We start from the raw sequence: 18,713 nt of genomic DNA, 5'->3' as shown, positions 1-18,713 counted from the left end.
CCCATCCAGGATTGCGCCCAACAGCCAAGGAAACTGCTTAAGCAGCACCAATGCTCTGCATAGAGTATGGTCCCAATGGATGGATGGACCAGGAGTATCGAGAACGACAAAAACAAGTTGAAATGTACCTCTCAATTGGCATTCCCACACAGCAAAGCAGCAAGTACTCTAAAAAGGTGTTGTATATCCCATTGTATAAACAAGGAAGCTTCAAATGAGCACAGACTCAATAATGTTTTCCCCAATCTTTGCAACCAGGTATTATGCCTTGATTGGGCTGCGGCCATGAGACTCCCAGCCCAACCAGGTAATATGCCACAGACAAGCACAGTGGAGCTTTCCAGGGTACTCCTATGGACTATAATGAGGTACTTTTTTACCTGCCTTTTTCAAAGAGCAAGAAATGGCAGGATTTTCAAAAGATAATGTTATTTTTAGCAGGGTGAGATGGAAGACGTTTTTGGTGGCTTCAGCCAACGAGAATATGGTGGCAGGGGGAATGGAGGATCCAGTTGGATCAATTCATGACAAAGAAGAAAATTCACAGCAGTAAAAATGGGGAGAAATGGTTAAGGTGAGTACCATGCAGTGCCAAGACAAGGTACAAGTGTATGGGGGGGGGGGGAATAATAATAAAAGATGAAAAAGTAGAGCAACTCCACCCCTCCCCCCCCCCCCAAAAAAAAAGAAAGGAAAAAGGATTTCACCCCTTTTGCTGTCATTTAAAAGAATATCGACACAAATGCAACACAAATGATTCATTCAGCCTATCCTCCCAACAGGAAAGCACAATTTCATAAAGTTAGTCTGTCTCCTTCCCTGAACACTCCATCCAGAAATGCAACAAAATAGGTATGAACCCTCCATGCACATGACATACTAGATGGTGTGGAGGGATGGGAGTGCCCCTTCAATCAGCACCGAGTTTCAGTGCAAAAGAGATTATAACATTTTGGACAAAGCTTCACCACCAGCATCGATAAGAAAATATGGTGAAGGCCTTTGCATGCAAGGACGACGATGCCCCTCGCCAAAGTGATTTGTCTGATAAAATGGCGCAAGGAAACCCCCATTGAAAATCTGCAATGGCCAGGCTAGAGCCTCAAATCTATCTGATATGGAATGGCTTGGAAGGCCACCTGAAGGCAAGAGTCAGATCACAATCAACCACAGAACTTGCACCATTCAATCTTCAGGAAAAAAAAAATCCCGTTATGGTATGCCCGATAGCTACAAATTTTATGAGCAATCCACCAAGTTTTGTACCTTTTCCATTCCCCCAAAAAACCAAATTCCATTTTAAATTAATTCTGCAAAAAAAAAAAAAAAAAAAAGAATAAATTTCTGCACTTGAATTGGAAACTCCTCCCACTCGAATCTCTGCATATAAGTTGTCCTGAGGCCTAAAATCTCAAAAAATATTTTAAAGCACCTAAAATTGTCGAGGCATTGGATTTTACCATCAGGGTGACAAAAACTACAACAGCACTCTGTAGTGTAGAGCACATACCTCTGCCAGGATGAACACTTTACGTTTTGTATCCCAATGATAGGCCGAATCTGCTGACCTGAACCAAAATATAATTGGCTTGTTCTTGTCATCGAACCAACTCATCCACCAAGTTGTCGTAATCATCCACAGCTTTTTGAAATATCGTGCTATATATCGTTTTTGACCCAATCTCTCTATGGTGAAGAGTTAAAGAAATCAGAAAATTGTCAGATCCAGATCTTCATCAAAAGAGAATCAATTCTTCCTTGGCACACACCCAACCTTTCAATCAAGTTTCATCCGAATCCATCCACAACTTGGGATATTGCGCTACATTTCGTTTTTGGCGCCATCTCTCAATGGTGAAGGATCACTTAGTAAATTCTAGTATCCGGATTTCACTAAAATCTAATAATTTCATCCTCGTCACACACCCAACCTGTCCACAAAAGTTTGTCCAAGTTTGATACATCTGGCTGACAGACAGACAGGGGTGAAAGAAGGAGATTGGAACCATACTCTGTGCAGAGCGTTGGTGCTGCCTCAGCAGTCTCCTTGGCTATTGGGCACAATCCTGGATGGGTCGCCACTCCGACACAGTATACCAGCAAGCTGGCACTCATTTTCCCGACCTCAGAAGGATGACAGGCCGAGTTAACCCCACCTGGTATTAATTCAACAGCTGAGCAAGATTTGAACTCAGGACCCTAGGATCCAAAGACCATCACACTAACCATGAAGCCAACACCAGACATACAGTGGTGAAAGCACAACCACCATCCAACTTAAGTGGCGGAGGTAACGACAAATTGAAAATTAAATTATAAACGGCAGGTGGGGAAAATGTAGAAACCAAATCCATGGGACACAACACCTCAAACTAAACCAATCTTATGATGTCCACATATACTTTTCTGCAAAGGAAGTATGCAGATGTGGCAGTATTGTTACAAATCTGGCAGCCATTTGCACACAACAGCCAGAGTCCCCGCAGTTCAGTTATTTCGATAAGTATGTGTTTATAGTTAGGGTCCTGTCCCTATGTTTACTGGGTGATTAAGTGTATGTGCGCTGCGAGTTATTTTTTTAGTTCGAATTCATATCCAACAACAACATCCTCCTTCGCTCCTGCCACCATCGGCCTTCCTCACGCGCATGCGTGTCGAGCACAGACGTGGGCTCCAACGCCTCAGATCGGAGACCCGCTCCAAAAAAGGGCATGGAGTGTTTCCTCTGCCCAATGAGCGAAAGGCGAGCATCGCACACGCACCCCAGCCAATGGGAAGCCAGAACACCCAGGGAAATAAGAATGTCTCGACTCAGCGACAAAAGAGAGAAGTGCCATAACAGAAGAGAATCGAGTGCGCGAGAAAAGGTTGTTGGTCGGACACCCCCGTGTTCTGGCAGGCTGGGCGCTCCTTGTCGTGGTTGTCGGTCTTCGTCCCTGGTTTTCTCCTCGGCGCTTGGTGCGAAGCTGACCGTGCGGGTTCGAGTCCCACTGTGGTGATTTGTGTTGGAGCGCGTTGGGCTGGTGGTCGGAGCATCCGACTTCCCCGCCAGGAATCCCGGGCTCCACAGGGGCAGGTCGGCAAGCCGCACTACGCGGCCAGGTACACCATGGAACTCTGTCCCCCCAGCTGAACTATCCTCCTCGGCTGGAGGACCGAATAAAGACCCGGTGGGGTCCATTTCTTTTTGGATGTGTGTGTGTGTGTGTGTGTGTGTGTGTGTGTGTGTGTGTGTGTGTGTGTGTGTGTGTGTGTGTGTGTGTGTGTGTGTGTGTGTGTGTGTGTGTGTGTGTGTGTGTGTGTGTGCGTGCGCGCGCCCAGTCTTTAAGTAGAAATGGTGCCTTGCATCATTGTACATTTGATTATATTTGGGGTAACTCTGCTCTTTGTCTCCCTCTCTCCATTATAAATAAACCCCGTGTTAAATGTACCAGCTCGTTGCCTGTCATTTCTATCATTGACCCAGCATGGTGTGGGCTTGAGAAATAGGGAGGCCGTTTGTGTCGTAAATTGTTCATTTGGTCCGGCAGGCTTTGGTAATCCCCGCTCGGTTACGACGGATCCGAGTCAGTAACAGCGACTCAGTTCGGACAAAGTCGACCGAGGGTGTGGCTTCCCTGGTAGTTAGACGGCGTGGGTACTTAGGTAAATTGGAATTAAACAATTAACCCTACCTCACGGCGTCTAAATATTGGCGTCCACGGTCCACTAAGGGACCTGTGACCTTCGGAGTTATCCGAAGGTTACGACGTTCAATTCCGGTGTTTGGTGGGAGACAGCCCAACTGCTCCATCTCGCGGTCGTCCTCGCCACTGAACCTGGCACCACAACAGTATGTACATTGACATTAACACAAAGGTTTCTTTTTGATAATTATTTTTGTACCCAAATATATTCTGGCGATTTTTCACTGTTAAAAAAATAAAAAAACAAAACAAAAAACTATGTTTCTCCAAAGGTGCAAGCACGCGCATGTGATGACCAACATTTTGTTTTTGCCGGCGATCGTATTTTCGCTGAATTTTCAACAAAGTGGGATGATTTACAAATCAAATTTCACTTTGACTGGGCTCTCTAGGAATTGTTGGATGGAATTATATTCAGTATTTATTGCATTGCCTGTGCTCACTCTTGAGTTTTGAATGCATCTAGATGGCATTCGCTTTGTTCAGCAAGGATGAGTAATTCACTAGTAAGGATTGAAAAATTAACAATAATGTTGAGCAATTCATTTGCACGATTGCAACAGGCATATTGTATACAATTATTACCATTCATTATTTACACTATCACTAACCAACTAGATATCTGTGATCACAAAGCGATTGCCAAGGGAATTTGACTTCCATTGCCATGGAAATTGGGAATTGCCAATTTGATTGGCACTTTTTTTTGACTTCCATATGACCTTGAAAATTTTTTTTTGGGGTAGAGTGTAAATTAAGAAAATGTGTGTCCTCAATGACGACGTGTAACCGACAAACCGTGCGTGGCTGTGCTGTACCTGTGTGTGCGTGCTGGCAAAGGCAAGCTTCATGGATGGAACAACATTTCTGCATTCTGTCCCCCGTGCCCTTGTCGGGTTGAACCTGTAACTGTTGTCCTGCACGTAATATTCCAGTACGGAATGTAAATTTTGACCGATTCGACATCACCGCAGTCGAACACGACACCGCCATGGCCATTGTTTATCATGTATTCACATTCTTTATGATTGTCCATGTAAAACATGGACATTTTTCTTCCACTGGCAATTAAATTCAAATTCAATTGACTGGGCGGCTCAGAAAAATTGGCGACAGAAGAGTCAAAGCACGTGACTTGAATGATGTAACTTCGGCAATGAAGGACTTCAGAGGTATTCACAACATAGAGGAGAGGCATGAAATTGTTGGGTTGGAATGACAGGTGGGAGGGAAGGCTTTGATGACATGGAGCCTGAGGAGTTGGGAGCTATTACCAAGGTTTCCAAGGAGGAGGAGGAGGAGGAGGAGGAGGAGGAGGAGGAGGAGGAGGAAGTGTCGAGGTCCAAACTCACGGTCAAGTTGCTAGGTGAGATGCTGTAGGACATACAGCCAATTACCAAGAGGCTGTTAGATGCCGATCCGGTCATGGAGCGTTACCTCAAGTTCAAGAGAGGGTTAGATGACGTGATGCTCCCACACAAGGAGTTGCATCTAAACCTGCGGCAATCTACCAGGCAGCTCTCCAACCATGGATTTCTTTTTCTGCCCTCGTCCATCCACCTCAGCGCCCTCTGTGATGTAACCAAGTTTGAATGTAAAATGTATATTTATGTTCCACACGTCTTGCCTCATGCATATTCCTGCTCCGCCAATTTCTTGCGTCATACATATTTATGCTCCGCCCATGTGTTGTGTCATGTCATCTCCGCTGGCGAAGGGGCGAGAGAGACTCTTCCCCTGTCTGGCGGGATGTGTGGCTTTGTGGAAAAGGCACGGTTTTTACCGTCGCACTTGGAGTGTTTTTACGAAAGAAAAAGTGATTTAAACCTCTGCAAGTGTTGGATAAACTGTTTAGAGCATTCTTTATTCAAAGAATCAGTACACGTAGGCCATTCCAGGATTGAAAAAAACCCTGACCACACTCGTCTTGCTGCCGGGAGGAAAAAGAGCAGCCATATCTAGCTCGCTTCATACGCAGTCTGTCACTAGCTCCCGTGTTTTGTCCAAAAATTCCATGACTTCACTCTTGTTGAAGGCCAAAGCAAAAGCAGCCGAGACCTCTGTTAGAGCTGCCATGAGATGAAAATCGGACGAAGCTCGATTGCTACTCGAAGAGCAACAGATGCAATGATTGATGGCCGCAGCACAGCAACATAGTGATCTTAAACAGCTGAAGCGGGACGAAGAAGCTGCTGTGACTCAGGCTCGTTTGGAAGCGATGTCTGACACTGTGCTGGGGCGGATTTGCCAACATTTCGGTAGCTGGATTACCTACACCTGCAGAGAAGGTGGGAATGCCGTTATCCAGGAATGCTATGTTTTTGCCACCATTCATTCTATCTGAAGATGATACTGAAGGTATTCCAGCAGATACCCGGGTATTTGCTGACCCAGCTACATTATTCAAACCAGTGTCATTTCAGACAGACCTCTTTTCATCAGCCATCAACACTGCAGCACCAGCATCCATGGAGAACTCGACATCAAACGTGTCCAACAGGCAAATTATGTCTGTTTGGTATAACATGATGCCAGCTCCTGGTCTATTGTATGCAACTCCCCATACTTCAACTAATGCCTTGAACACAACCTGTGTGTCGTCATCCTTCTCCAATGGTATGTATCACAGTTGTATATCAACCCCACTGTGCCCCCGAATGAACTCATGGATCACAAACCCGGCTCCACTTATGACCGCTCGGTATCCCACCATGTATACTGACCTTAGATCGCCATCCAGTGGGATTGCAACTGACAACCAATTGGGTCATTTCTCACCAAAATCAATCTACACCTGTGCTGTACCCACATATGCTGTGAGGACATGCAGCACACATCCGGCAACAACATTACCAGCATCTCACCATTCACTATTGGATCGAGAAGTCAAGCCATCAATCATGCCAACAGTGATGCCTGCCATGCAGGACTGTGTAAACCATTTGTCTCGTCGAGACAGTTTCAAATAGGATTTCTATGTTTGACGATAAGTCTGCGAAATTCAGAGGATGGTGTGTGGCCTTCCAGCGCATGATCAGAGAGAGGAGTACCGCTCGTATCTGATGAACAGCTTAACTTCATGGTTCAACATATGGCTGATGGTTTAGAATCCAAAGCACTAGTAGAACATCTTAACCAAGTCTACATTTCTAACCCTGACGTCGGTTTAGAGCAAGTCTGGAATCACCTTCAAGAGAGATTCGGCAGCAAGGAAGCAGTTACACAATCATTGCAAAACAAGCTGGAACTTTTGTCTCAAGTCTCTCCTAATGACCATAAAACTTTGCAGAAGTTTAGCGACACCATCGAGGAAATGGAGGCCGCCAAAATGATGGTTCTCTTCCCGGACTTCCAGCTTTGGATACATCTCTGTTCCTCAAACCAATCATAGCAAAGCTTCCACCTGATGTCATGGATCGTTGGAGGAGGGAGGCCTTCAAATATAAAGAAACCCACAATGTCACCTTTCCGCAATTTTTGATGCTCACATCGGCGCAATGTAAAGATTGAAAATGCAGTCTGATGGTTTCCTCAGGATATGATGACGGATCACATTCTCCAGCTACTAAGATGAAAGCTTCAGCTACCATGAAGAACGGAATGTGTGCCTTCACGAGTGACACTTGTCCAAGGGTCGGAGTAAGCAAGACCGAGGTCACGGGTGAATTGCTGCCACATATTGTCAAGAAACCGACTGCAGCAGCCGTGTCGCCTTTTGAAAATCAGCACACTCTTCAGCGAATAGAAGATCTGCAACAATTCTGCCCTATTCACAGGACCAAACATCCTCTTGCGCATCACAGAACATTCAAGGCAAAAACATTGCAATCCGGATTCATCCTTCTTAACCAATGGAAAATAGGTCCCAGATGTGCTCTGTCAACTAACCATTCAGCCAAGGAGTGTCAAGTAAAATTACATTGGTCTCACTATGACAGCACCCGTCATTGCTCAGCATTTCATCATAATGCCAGTTGTGCTACCCTCGACAGACCGGCAGGGAGGAAATTTACCAGGGATTACTCGAACCCTGAGAGAGTCAGTTGGGCTTCAAAAGCATGGCAAGGAGCGATCCTCGATGAATAACAGGTGTAAGGACATTTGTGGTGGTAATGGATCTCGAGGAATGTCTGGTTACAAAATCTGTCTTGTGAAAGTATTCATCGCTGGTAATCCTGAAAACTTTCTGAAAAAAACTTATGCTCTGTTGGATGACCAATCAAATCATTCTCTGGGCTGCAGCGAACTCTGACTACTTCAACGTGCCAAATAATCTAGTCCCCTGTGAACTCAAAACCTGCTCTGGAACTATGGCAACCATTACTTGGCATGTCAGGAATCTAGTCATCAAATCCCTCGATGGGCTCGTCCGTCCACCTGCCACTCCCGCAGCTAACTGAGTGCAACACTATTCATTGTAATTCCTCCATGATTCCAACACCGGAGGTCGCAAAGCTCCACTTACATATACGTCCTGTCACTGAAATGTTTCCTGAAACTGACCCAGAAGCGTCCATCTTGCTGCTAATTGGACAAGATGATCTTCAACTACTTAGTCAGAGAATCTCATAATGGACCCCCCAATGCTCCATGGGCACAGCGGATGGACCTTGGATGGGTGATAATTAACGATGCATGTCTAGATGGCATCCATACCCGAGCGAGTTGAGGCCTATCGTACCCACATTTGCGACAATGGAAGACCATCAGTCTGCTCACCATACCCTAATCATGTCACTATCAAGGACGTCATCCTGCCACATCGTGACGTCTTTCAGTGAACAAGGAATGATGACAAGCCGGGTCACTGCATAGAAGACAACCGTTTTCTTGCGATCATGGAGGACGGATTAATCAGGAATGACAATTAGGTGGCTCCGTTACCTTTCAGAGATGATGTAAAACTTCCAGACAATCGACCCATTGCAATCAAAATCCCTTTGCAAGCTTCTGGATAAGAAACCAGTCCATAAACAGTAGTATGTGGACTTCATGGCTAAACTCTTTTCCAAAGGACATGCTGAGCCTCTTGAACCAGGAACAGAGGCAAAATGACCACAATGCTATCTTCCTCATTTTGCTGTGTTCCATCCATGCAAACCTGAAAATATTCGTGTGGTGTTTGACGGCAGTACTACCCATTGCCATTTCTCACTAAATAAGGTACCATTTCCTGGTCCAGACCTCGTCAATAGTCTCCTCGGGGTATCAATACGCTTCGGACAGGAACCCATCACCATTATGGCCGACGTAGAGTAAATGTCCCATTGTTTCTACATGTGTGAGGATCACCGAGGCTTTCTGCGATTTCATTGGGATTCTGCATTACCCATTAAACCCACTATGCGTACTGTAGAGTTGGTTAACGATCCGAAGTTTCGTTCCATAACCATATTCGCTCCCAAGCATGAACAGTTTATTGGGAGCACGTTTAACAAGTCTCTCCAAGTGGAAGTTCAACCCCCCCCCCCCCCCGCTCCCTTCCCCCTCACACGTTGCATATGGGTGGAGTGTGGGAACGAATAATCAGTGTCCGTCGTAGAATCCTTGACGCGATTCTCTTGGAGACAAAAGTTTCTTTAACCCACGAGCTCCTTACTACCTTCCTGGCAGATGTATGTGCTATTGTCAATACTCGTCCACTTGTACCGAGTGTCGACAGATGCAGACGTGCCAGGAATGTTGACACCAGCGGCACTACTTAACATAAAGACGATGCCTCTTCATGCACTACCAGCGATTTCTGCCATCCAACGGACATCTTCGACCATCAGTGGCGACATGTACAGCATTTGGTGAATACCTTCTGGTCATGATAGCACAAAGAATAACCGACTTTGCAGCCCTGTATGCAGTGGCAGGTCAAGAAACACAGCATTTGTGTCAGTGATATTGTTCAACTGAAGGCAGATGGGCACAGGAACAAGTTGCACTATGGACATGTGGTCGAAACATTGCCCAGCGCAAACGGTCAGGCTCAAAGTGCGAATCCACACCATGGACGGCAAGCCCCATACATCTACCTGAGGTCATATGCTTATACCAGCAGGGGAAGAGTCAATTCCTTCATTGTGTTCCATTGATGGTGAATTTCATATCCTCATGTTATTTTCTACGATGTCCCTAGCCGTTAGCCTTCATCTGGTCCATGAATTTAGTGACTATATAGTCAGTTTATTTCATTTTTGACAAATGTTCAACAACAATTTGACAATGTTTCAAGCCAAGGTGGCTTGAAACCCCAGTTTCCGTGTTCACATAATTCTCTTTGCTCAATCAATTGCTGTAGTGATATATGTATAAAACTAGGCGAGGAGTGTGATGTAACAAAGTTTGAATGCAAAATGTATATTTATCTTCCACACTTCTTGCCTCATGCATATTCATGCTTCGCCATGTCTTGCCTCATCTCCGCTGGCGAGAGCGACTCTTCCAGTCTGGCGGGACGTGTCGTTTTGTGGAAAACGCACGGTTTTCACCTTCACACTTGGAATATTTTTTAATAAAGAAAAAGTGTTGGTTAAACTGCCTGGAGTATTCTTTATTCAAAGAATCGGGACACGGAGGCCATTCCAGAATACCCTTGTCTGCCTATCCTGCATCCCATTCGGTGAGCGACTTGTCAGGATCCTCACCTACATTCCTTTAGGTGCACGACTAATCAGCACCCTCACCTGTGTGATCTTCAGATGACTCCACTGAGTTCACTGGATGTTAAATCATCATTTGAAAAGTTGCATGCGTTTGTGTTAATAAAAATATAAAACGGTACCTGCTGCTGTTTTTTTTTTAATTTTCGTTTTTAACTTTCACGGTGCGATTAATCACTTTTAATTAACTGTGAATCACATTCCTTCAATAAACATTAGAAATGGTACATGGTGATTTTTCGGGTTTTTCGCTAAGTTTTACAAAAGTTTTACAAAAAAGATTTACAAAACTAAAAAAAAATGTGCATTCATGGTCAAAAATATTTTAAACTTTTAAAAGTTTCCCCTCTGAATGAGGAACCACCAGGAACCTATTCCCCTTTTTCCATTGAAACAATGCCCTGCTATTCTCGGATTTGCAGCATTTCCCAGGAACATATCCCACCGCGAACAGCGGGTCCGACAGTACATGCTTTAATGATCATTGCTTGCTTGTGTAAATATATCATCGTTACATTTCCAGACCTGCTCATATATTTCCTTTGATTCATCGATCCGATATAGCGTATACGTAATCGATATATGGGAGTTCTGCCCCACTGTTTTGCTTCGGTCGTGTTTAGCAAACGAACATCCAGGGTTCGCTCAGCTGTAGTAGTTGGAAGACGGGTGAACGTTGAGGGTGTGGACTGCAGCTCAGATAGTTCTACCAATGAGTAGGTAATTGGTTGTGGATGTAAGGACCTTGCTCGGTGCAATTTTTTGCCAGCATCTGTGGTTGGTTGACAACCCTCCGGGCCTTGTGAGCCTAGCGTGTGTGCCGATACCGTAACAATATACTGTATATATAATTTTCTAAATGGTGGTTCAGTACTCCTTAGGGTCAGATACTCTGTGGTACCATTCAAAATTGGTGGCACTAATTGTAGAAACAAACCCTACAACAGCTACAAGCCTCCCCCTAACATATAGGGAGAGGCTTAATAAATCAACTTGTGCATCTTAGGTGCCATTTCATCGGTTGAAAACATGACAGATACTCTCGATTTTGAGATGCACACTATTAATTTAGAGTTTATGGATTTTTTTTTTTGTATACCTTGTCGAGGCTCGTGTGAGAGCTAACACACAACGCACATCAAGGGGGCATAAGACAAGAGGGGCGGGAGTGGGAGGGACAAAACAGTGGGGAAGAGACACATTAGGAGATCTGTGGAGGGGAGAGGGATGGGACGGGGAACATGGGGAATAGAAGATGGACATTACAGGGAGTTTCAGGAAGGAAAGCAGGGAATTTGAAGGAAGTGGGCAAGGGTGGATTAGCGGGGGTAGAAAAGATCGAGGATTTGGATGGGGGATGATAAGAGGTGGTGGTGAACAGCTGTTTTGAAAGCCTGGAGGGAAGAATGGGAAAGAATAGAGTGAGGGAGTTTATTCCAAAGGTGGGAAAAAGAGGAATGAAAGAGTGAAGGTGAGCAGTGATTCGTGATTTTGGTAGTTTTACCAGAAGGGGGTTGTTGGCTGACCTTGAGCGCCCTGAGGAAATGGGGTGAGGACAAATCGCAGAGAGAGCAGGGGAGGCAAGGCTGGAGAGGAGACGGTGGAAGACAGAAAGACCACCGACCAACCTGCGGTGATTGAGTGAGAGGCCCAAAGACTCAGCCTCATTGTGGGAGATGCCGATGATCCGAAATGCCCTGGTTTCTACAGCGTGAAGCCGAGAAAGGTGGGAGGCAGGAGCATCAGCCCAGAGGGGAGAGCAATACTCCATCAGGCTACGGACAAAAGCTTTGTAAGTGGTCAGGAGCTCAGGAGGGCCAAGGAAGGGCTTTGCACGACGGAGGATTCCCAGTAGGCGACTGGCTTTGGAGGCGAGGTTTGAAAACTGAGGATGTCCCACATTCCTCAATTGCTTCATAAAAAATTGTTTAGACTCGTATGATAGTTGACAGTGAAGACGGTCCCTTGCTTTTACAAAATAAAAATAAGAAACTTGATATTAAGTTTGATTGGCTTAGCCTCCAAGATGGCTCAATTATATGCCAAGTTGATCCTACCCAATGCCCAGGAAAGTGGCAAAATTGGAACTAAATAATCTGACTCCTCGAGCAGCTGTAACAAGTTCAACAACTGATGTTTGTTAGTAAAAAAGGCAATTTAAAAAACAATCATAATAAAAAAGACGACTTTAGAAGAGATTTTGTGAGATTTTGTGAACTTGAGGTTGCCAAGTAATTCGTGGAATGTTTCTTACAACTCATCGGTGGATTTCTGGGAGAAGGCTGTGGAGGAACCATTTTGCTTCAATAAGGTAGTCATGGCAGAGGATTCTGGAGTTGGAGGATTATCTTCAAAATTCAGTCTGCAAGTTCACAAAGACAATGAAGAGGAAAATGGTGAAACAAAAACTGCCTTAGAGGTAAAATTGCACAACTTAGACAATACCAAAGAATCTCAGCAAACTTACTTATCCATCATTGCTTCTGATGTCAATTATTTCCCGTTTTCAAACACTGATCTCTGACCATCAGATTGTATTCCGTCCCAGTCACAACTCTGGACCTGGTTCTGCTCCTCTATCAGCAATGCATGGAGCACCCCCCCCGCCTCCCACCCCCTACCCTTTCCCATCTCAAAAGAGAGATAAGGAACATCTCCCTGGAGCCTGGTCATCTCGAGCATTCGACAGTCTTGTTTTGTGGAAGGTTTTGCTTTCCAAGCTCTAACTTTGGCACAGAAGATCACCCCATTCCTGGATTTCTGACTTCCTTCACTCACACAGTCAATGTGTTACTATCAATGGAACCCTCTCCTCCCCTCTCCCAATAGAAATCGGCATTTCCCAAGTCAATGTTTTGGGCCCAGTCTTGTTCCTAATCTTAATAAATGACCCCTCTGATGCTCTGGAAAACTGTCTCTTCCTTTTTACAGATGACTCCACATTGTGTTGGAGAGTACAGTACCTCATCCCTCTGCTTGAAAGAAAGCAGCTGAATCTGTCTGCTGATCTGATAAATGAAACACTTCATTCAATCCTGGTAAACTTCAGTCTCATCCTATCGCTCCAGAAGTTAAACAAAACCCACCAATATATTTGTTTCTTTGGTCATCCACAGGAAGACAACCAGTCTCTTGCACTGCTTGGTTATACCATCAGCCACTCACGTAGCAAAGCTGGCCTCCAAAGCTAGCCACAGATTAGGAAACAGTCATCAATCCAAGTCTTTCCTTGGAAAAGCTATAAAGGTCTTTAGAGTACTGCTCTCCACTATGGGATGGCACTCCAGCATAACATGTCTCTCCTGGATTCCGTGTGAAAACATGTGAAATACCTCTACAGAAGGGTATCCTACCCAGAAATGTTTCAGCAATCAATGTTTCTGCCAGGGTGTTAAACTATGGATTCAGAGTTCAAAAACCTCATAGTTATGTGCATGCAAACCATGGAAATTGAAGACAGAAACCCAATCAGGAAATTTGACATGCAATATTAGAACAATCAACACCCAAACTGAGCGATCCTGGAAATTTACAAGCAAATGGAATTTCCACTAAAAGCTACGTGAAAACAGATGTCTGCACATAACCCATGTCAATACCATGTATAAATTGGCCCCTGATGTGGTCCAAGTCAGTTTAGAAATACCTGAGCTGGCTTGTGCCATTAGTATGGTTCAAATGGGAATGATTTAAACAGCTGTTGCTTCCCACAACAATGTTCATTGGCATGTCAATTTTCAAGCACTGACAAGGTCACAAGGTAATGGTAGACCGGACAGTTTTTTGAAATACCTCGCTCAGGTCCCCCAAGGGAGAAGATCCCATGTGAGGAACATTATTTTGTTACCCTTTCCAAAAGGAAGAGATTATCAAGAGCACTTGTTCTCCAGAATGACAAACTGCACAAAGAGCAAGGGACCTTAAAATTTCGTCCCAAACAGATGGCTTCGTGCCAATGGTGCGAGGAATAGAAAACCGCTCTTCTGCATCGCTCTCAGGTACAGCACCATTGAAAGCAGCACATGCAATGGGGGATATCTCCCCAAACGGAGGTGTGCCCTGTGGGCACAATAATATTTCTGCCAAGTCTAGATTCTGCTTCAACTTCAACAATGAATTTGTTCGAGCCTGGAAACAAAGTGTGGAGCAATATCGGTTTGGTGGTGGCAGCCTGATGACATGGGCTGACATTCAAGTTGGTCAAAATAACTGATCTCATGACAAAATTCCAAAGGGTTTGAAGCAATGGAGATCGTCACACCACTTGTCGTACCTCTGAGACAAAATCAAGGACACAATTTCATCTTTATGGGTGATAATATTCCTCCCAACTGTGCATGTTGCCAATGCTGCGCTTCACGGCAACCTCAATGTATGGACTCACCTGCAGGACCTATAAATCTGATCAAACATGGTTGAGACATCTCAGTGATGTGTTTGCAATCATCAAATCTGTCCCCAGTCTATTAGTGGCCATGATCGAAGAATGGCACAACATCCCACATCAAGAGCTGGATTATCTGATTTGGTCAACAACAATACATGCACAAGCTTGTATTGCTATCAATGGCAGTCACATGCATTATTTAAACAATTTCTGTCAATATAAATTTGTCTATGATAATTTGTACACTCATTCCATTCAGTGTTGTTTTTTCATAACAAGCTAACTTCAGCTTCCAAAGACATTATGTAAATTCATGGAGTGGATGGATCAATGTGCCGGATCTCTCCAACCAGAATATGACTACGTTTGAACCATAAAAACAACACAAGCCTCAGAAACATTCGTTGAATAAATGTTTGGATGGAGCATATATTCATTTTAAGGTTAGAGCAGTTTGGATAATCCATTATTCAAAGAAAAGGAAAAGCACAGCCAACAAATAATTTGGACAAAGTGCTACTCCTGTGATTTTGCAACAAACAGGAAGGAGTAGAGTCAGTCTGAAACAGCATTTCATCCACAACTCACGGACTTGCTCAATCCGAATAACTCATCTCCCATTCCCATCACTCTCACCCCCTATAATCATCCATCCTCCCAATTTAACCCCCGAATGCAAAATGTAAAATGTTCACCTCTTTCTGATGTTGCCAGTGGGTGTCAAAGAGCCTGTCTGGTGCTGCTCCACATGGTTATTGGTGTTCTTTGGATTCATCACATTGCAAGATTGTTTTGGAACATTTGTAAGGTCACGAAAGGTTGAAGAAATTGGCAATTCTTCAAACCCAGCCACCTTATTTTTTACATCTGAAAAATATCAACAAAACAAAACTTCAAACATTGTCAAAAATGTTTTTGTTATTTTCACACAGAAAGGGTCCCATCTTTCATACAACTTCCAAATGAAATCCTTTTTCCAGTCTTGCTCACAAAGTGGCACACAACCTGAAAAGGTTTCCCCATTATCTGACGCAATATGGTCCGAGATGGATATCTTGAGCATCAATCGGTGCTCCGTCGATCATCCAACCAGCATACATTCAGACAGGCAAGATGTACCAATTCCCATGCTCCAAATTATTTCAAGTGATTGCTCAACATCACTGCAGTTTTCGATTGTATTTTTCTCTTGCACTCCTTTGAGGTCGATTGTCTGGTGTTGGCTTAGTGGTTAGGGTGGCGGCTTGGGATCCCAGGATCCTGAGTTCAAGCCCCGCTGGCTGCTGAATTAACACCAGGGGGTTGACTCAGCCTGTCATCCATCTGAGGTCGGCGAAGTGAGTACCAGTGTACTGGTCCCGGTGTATGCCCCGGTTAGAATAGGTATACCATATCCCTGTGTGTCGTAAGAGGTGACCAGGGTTGGCGTCAGGAAGGGCATCCGGCCATAAAAAAAACATTGCCTCAAGAAAAAGCCTAACCCCTGCACAGCAGGGAAAAATGGCTGTAAAAACGGTCATTATTTTATTTATTTTACTCCTTTGAGGTCGATAGTTAAAGATTATAGAGTGCTATGGGGAGTGGCACAGCAGAGGTTTTACGATGACAAGTCAGGTCAGGTCAGGTCATGTATGGGAGCATGCACTGAAGCAACGCATCACTGCGTCCACTTTCCGCCGGTACACCAGGGGCCTCTGTCTGGCCATCCCCCAGGCCAATGCCAAGCCCATCCCCCTTCTCTTTGAGATGCTGCTCAACCTGCTGCAACCATGAGACACGTGGTCGGCCCATTGGCCTCCTCCACTCACGAGGCTCCATCGCTGAGATAATCTGATGAGCAGGATCAGCATCAGAAAAACGAGCCACATGCCATTCAGCCTAAGCTGATGCTCACGGACCATGCAGTTAACAAATCTCATTAGAGTCTCTCTCAGCAACCGATCGTTGGACAGAAAGTCCGACCAGCAATAGACAAGGATTCTCCGAAGAGACCTGGTACCAAAGGAATCAAGTCTCCGTCGAAGATCCCTGGTCAGAGTCCAAGTCTCACATCCACAGAGCAAGACTGGAAGCACCAAGGATCTGAAGACTCGGAATTTCATCCTGCTGCACAGGTACCGGCAGCGCCACACCCCATGATCCAGTGAATCCACGACTCCCCAGGCTTGACTCAGACGTCTGTTGACCTCTGACTCACAGCCAGCAGAGACATGAATATCACTGACAAGGGAAGTGAATCTCTCCGTGATCTCAACATCCTCACCACAAACAGGTGCAGGCAAGATAGCAGCATCCAAGATGTCATTAAAAGCCAGGATCTTGGTTTGAGCAAGGAAACCCGTAATCCCAGTGGCTCCAAGTCCTCATTCAGCACCTCGAGGACCCCAAAAGGATATCCAGAGTGTCCGCAAAGATGAGTGCATCATCTGCAAAACCAACGTCAGAGATCTTGAAATTCCCAAACGATGCACCGCAGCTTGATCTCTCTGACATCCTCTCCAGAATCCAGTCAATACAAGTGCTGAAAAGTGCGGGAGGCAGTTCACACGCCTGACGAACTCCAGTAACAACTTGAAATAAGTCGGAGATGACATCACCATATCTCACAGCACTCTCAGTACGAGAGTATAGTTCAGACAGCAGATTGATCAGTATTGGTGGCACCCCACGAAGACCAAGAATCCTCCAGAGGGCATCCCGATTCACTGAATTTAACGCTTTGCAGAGATCAACATCGACTGCAAGCAATCCCTGTCGAAACTCTCGTCTACGTTTGGTGAGGACCCAAAGAGCAAGGATACGGTCAATCGTTGACCTCTTTGGTGTAAAGCCTGACTGCTCTGGGCGCTGGTGTTCTAGGAGATGGTGGTGAACCCGATCAATAATTATCTGAACAAAGACCTTGCCCGGCACTGAGAGCAGCGTCGCCCCTTGGTAGTTGTTGCAGTCTTGGCATTCACCCTTCCCTTTCCAGAGAGGATCAACAAGGCCAATCTTCCAAACAGTTGGGATGACACCTGTATTGCAGGCAGAGCACAGAACTGCAGAGCACAGCTGATTGACCTCGAATATCAATCAGCTCCTGGGGTGAGGCTAATGCTGGGCTATTTCAATGCAGATTCATGACACCTGCACATTCTCATGACTTGAACTGCGAAGCTCTCATGTGCACTTTATAAAGACATGTAAACAGAGGATAAGAACATTAAAAAAAAACAAAAACATACAGCCAGAGGTTTGCATGTGGGAGGACAAAACAGTAGGGTAGGGAAAACAAACATCTAACTGTACTTACGTAACGGATATTAATTGCAAAATAGTAAGTCACACTAATCTAAACAAATGCTATGATCACTCAACTAAACAGTTTTATTAACCCCGAGAGATCATTCTCATAACAATATTGAACAAGAAAAACAGCAGAGATTGCAGGACCTCACCAGGACGGACTTCTTTTGAGTGGTGCACTTTTATAGGTTTTAGGGTAAATCCAACATGGCTGCCAAACCATGTGACTTATATCATGTGTGACCCTTTTGTTCCTCATGGACAGGCGGTCATACGTGTAAAGTTTTGTCTCGATTTGTTCATCCACTTCAGAGAAGAAGATTTTTGAAGGTTTATTTTTTACAATATGGCTGCCAAATCACGTGACCGATGATGACATTTATATCTTACTAAAACTCTCATCGTGCGTGTGTGTGTGTGTGTGTGTGTGTGTGTGTGTGTGTGTGTGTGTGTGTGTGTGTGTGTGTGTGTGTGTGTGTGTGTGTGTGTGTGTGTGTGTGTGTGTGTGTGTGTGTGTGTGTGTGTGTGTGTGTGTGTATATATATATATATATATATATATATATATATATATATATATGCATGCATGCATGTATGTTCCCAAAAGCCTGGTGTTGGCACAGTGGCTGGGGCAGCGGCTTGGGACCCAAAATGTCCTGAGTTCAAGCCCCGTTGGGCCACTGAATTTATATATATATATATA

The 18,713-nt window shown here is 44.8% G+C and overlaps 1 protein-coding gene across 4 annotated transcripts in view; it reads right to left on the bottom strand.

The window, feature by feature from the left end:
- Positions 1-18,713, bottom strand: part of LOC147017168 (uncharacterized) — a 120,613-nt gene that overhangs the window by 39,871 nt on the left and 62,029 nt on the right. For all 4 annotated transcript variants that reach the window (XR_015049380.1, XM_085846601.1, XM_085846602.1 and 1 more), the window contains exons 10-11: positions 15,419-15,590; positions 12,591-12,698 (exon numbers count right to left, since the gene is read on the bottom strand). Coding sequence is in view for 3 of the 4 variants with exons in the window: in XM_085846601.1 (XP_085702727.1) it covers positions 12,591-12,698; positions 15,419-15,590 (280 nt within the window). In the remaining variant the exon portion in view is untranslated. The remainder of the gene's footprint in view (positions 1-12,590; positions 12,699-15,418; positions 15,591-18,713) is intronic.

Source organism: Eptatretus burgeri, chromosome 11 (assembly GCF_056783735.1).
Source record: "Eptatretus burgeri isolate ZD-2024b chromosome 11, Ebu_testis_v1, whole genome shotgun sequence".
Lineage (NCBI taxonomy): Eukaryota > Metazoa > Chordata > Myxini > Myxiniformes > Myxinidae > Eptatretus > Eptatretus burgeri.
Note: the sequence above shows the minus strand (reverse complement) of the source record. Positions and strands in the feature narration are given on the sequence as shown.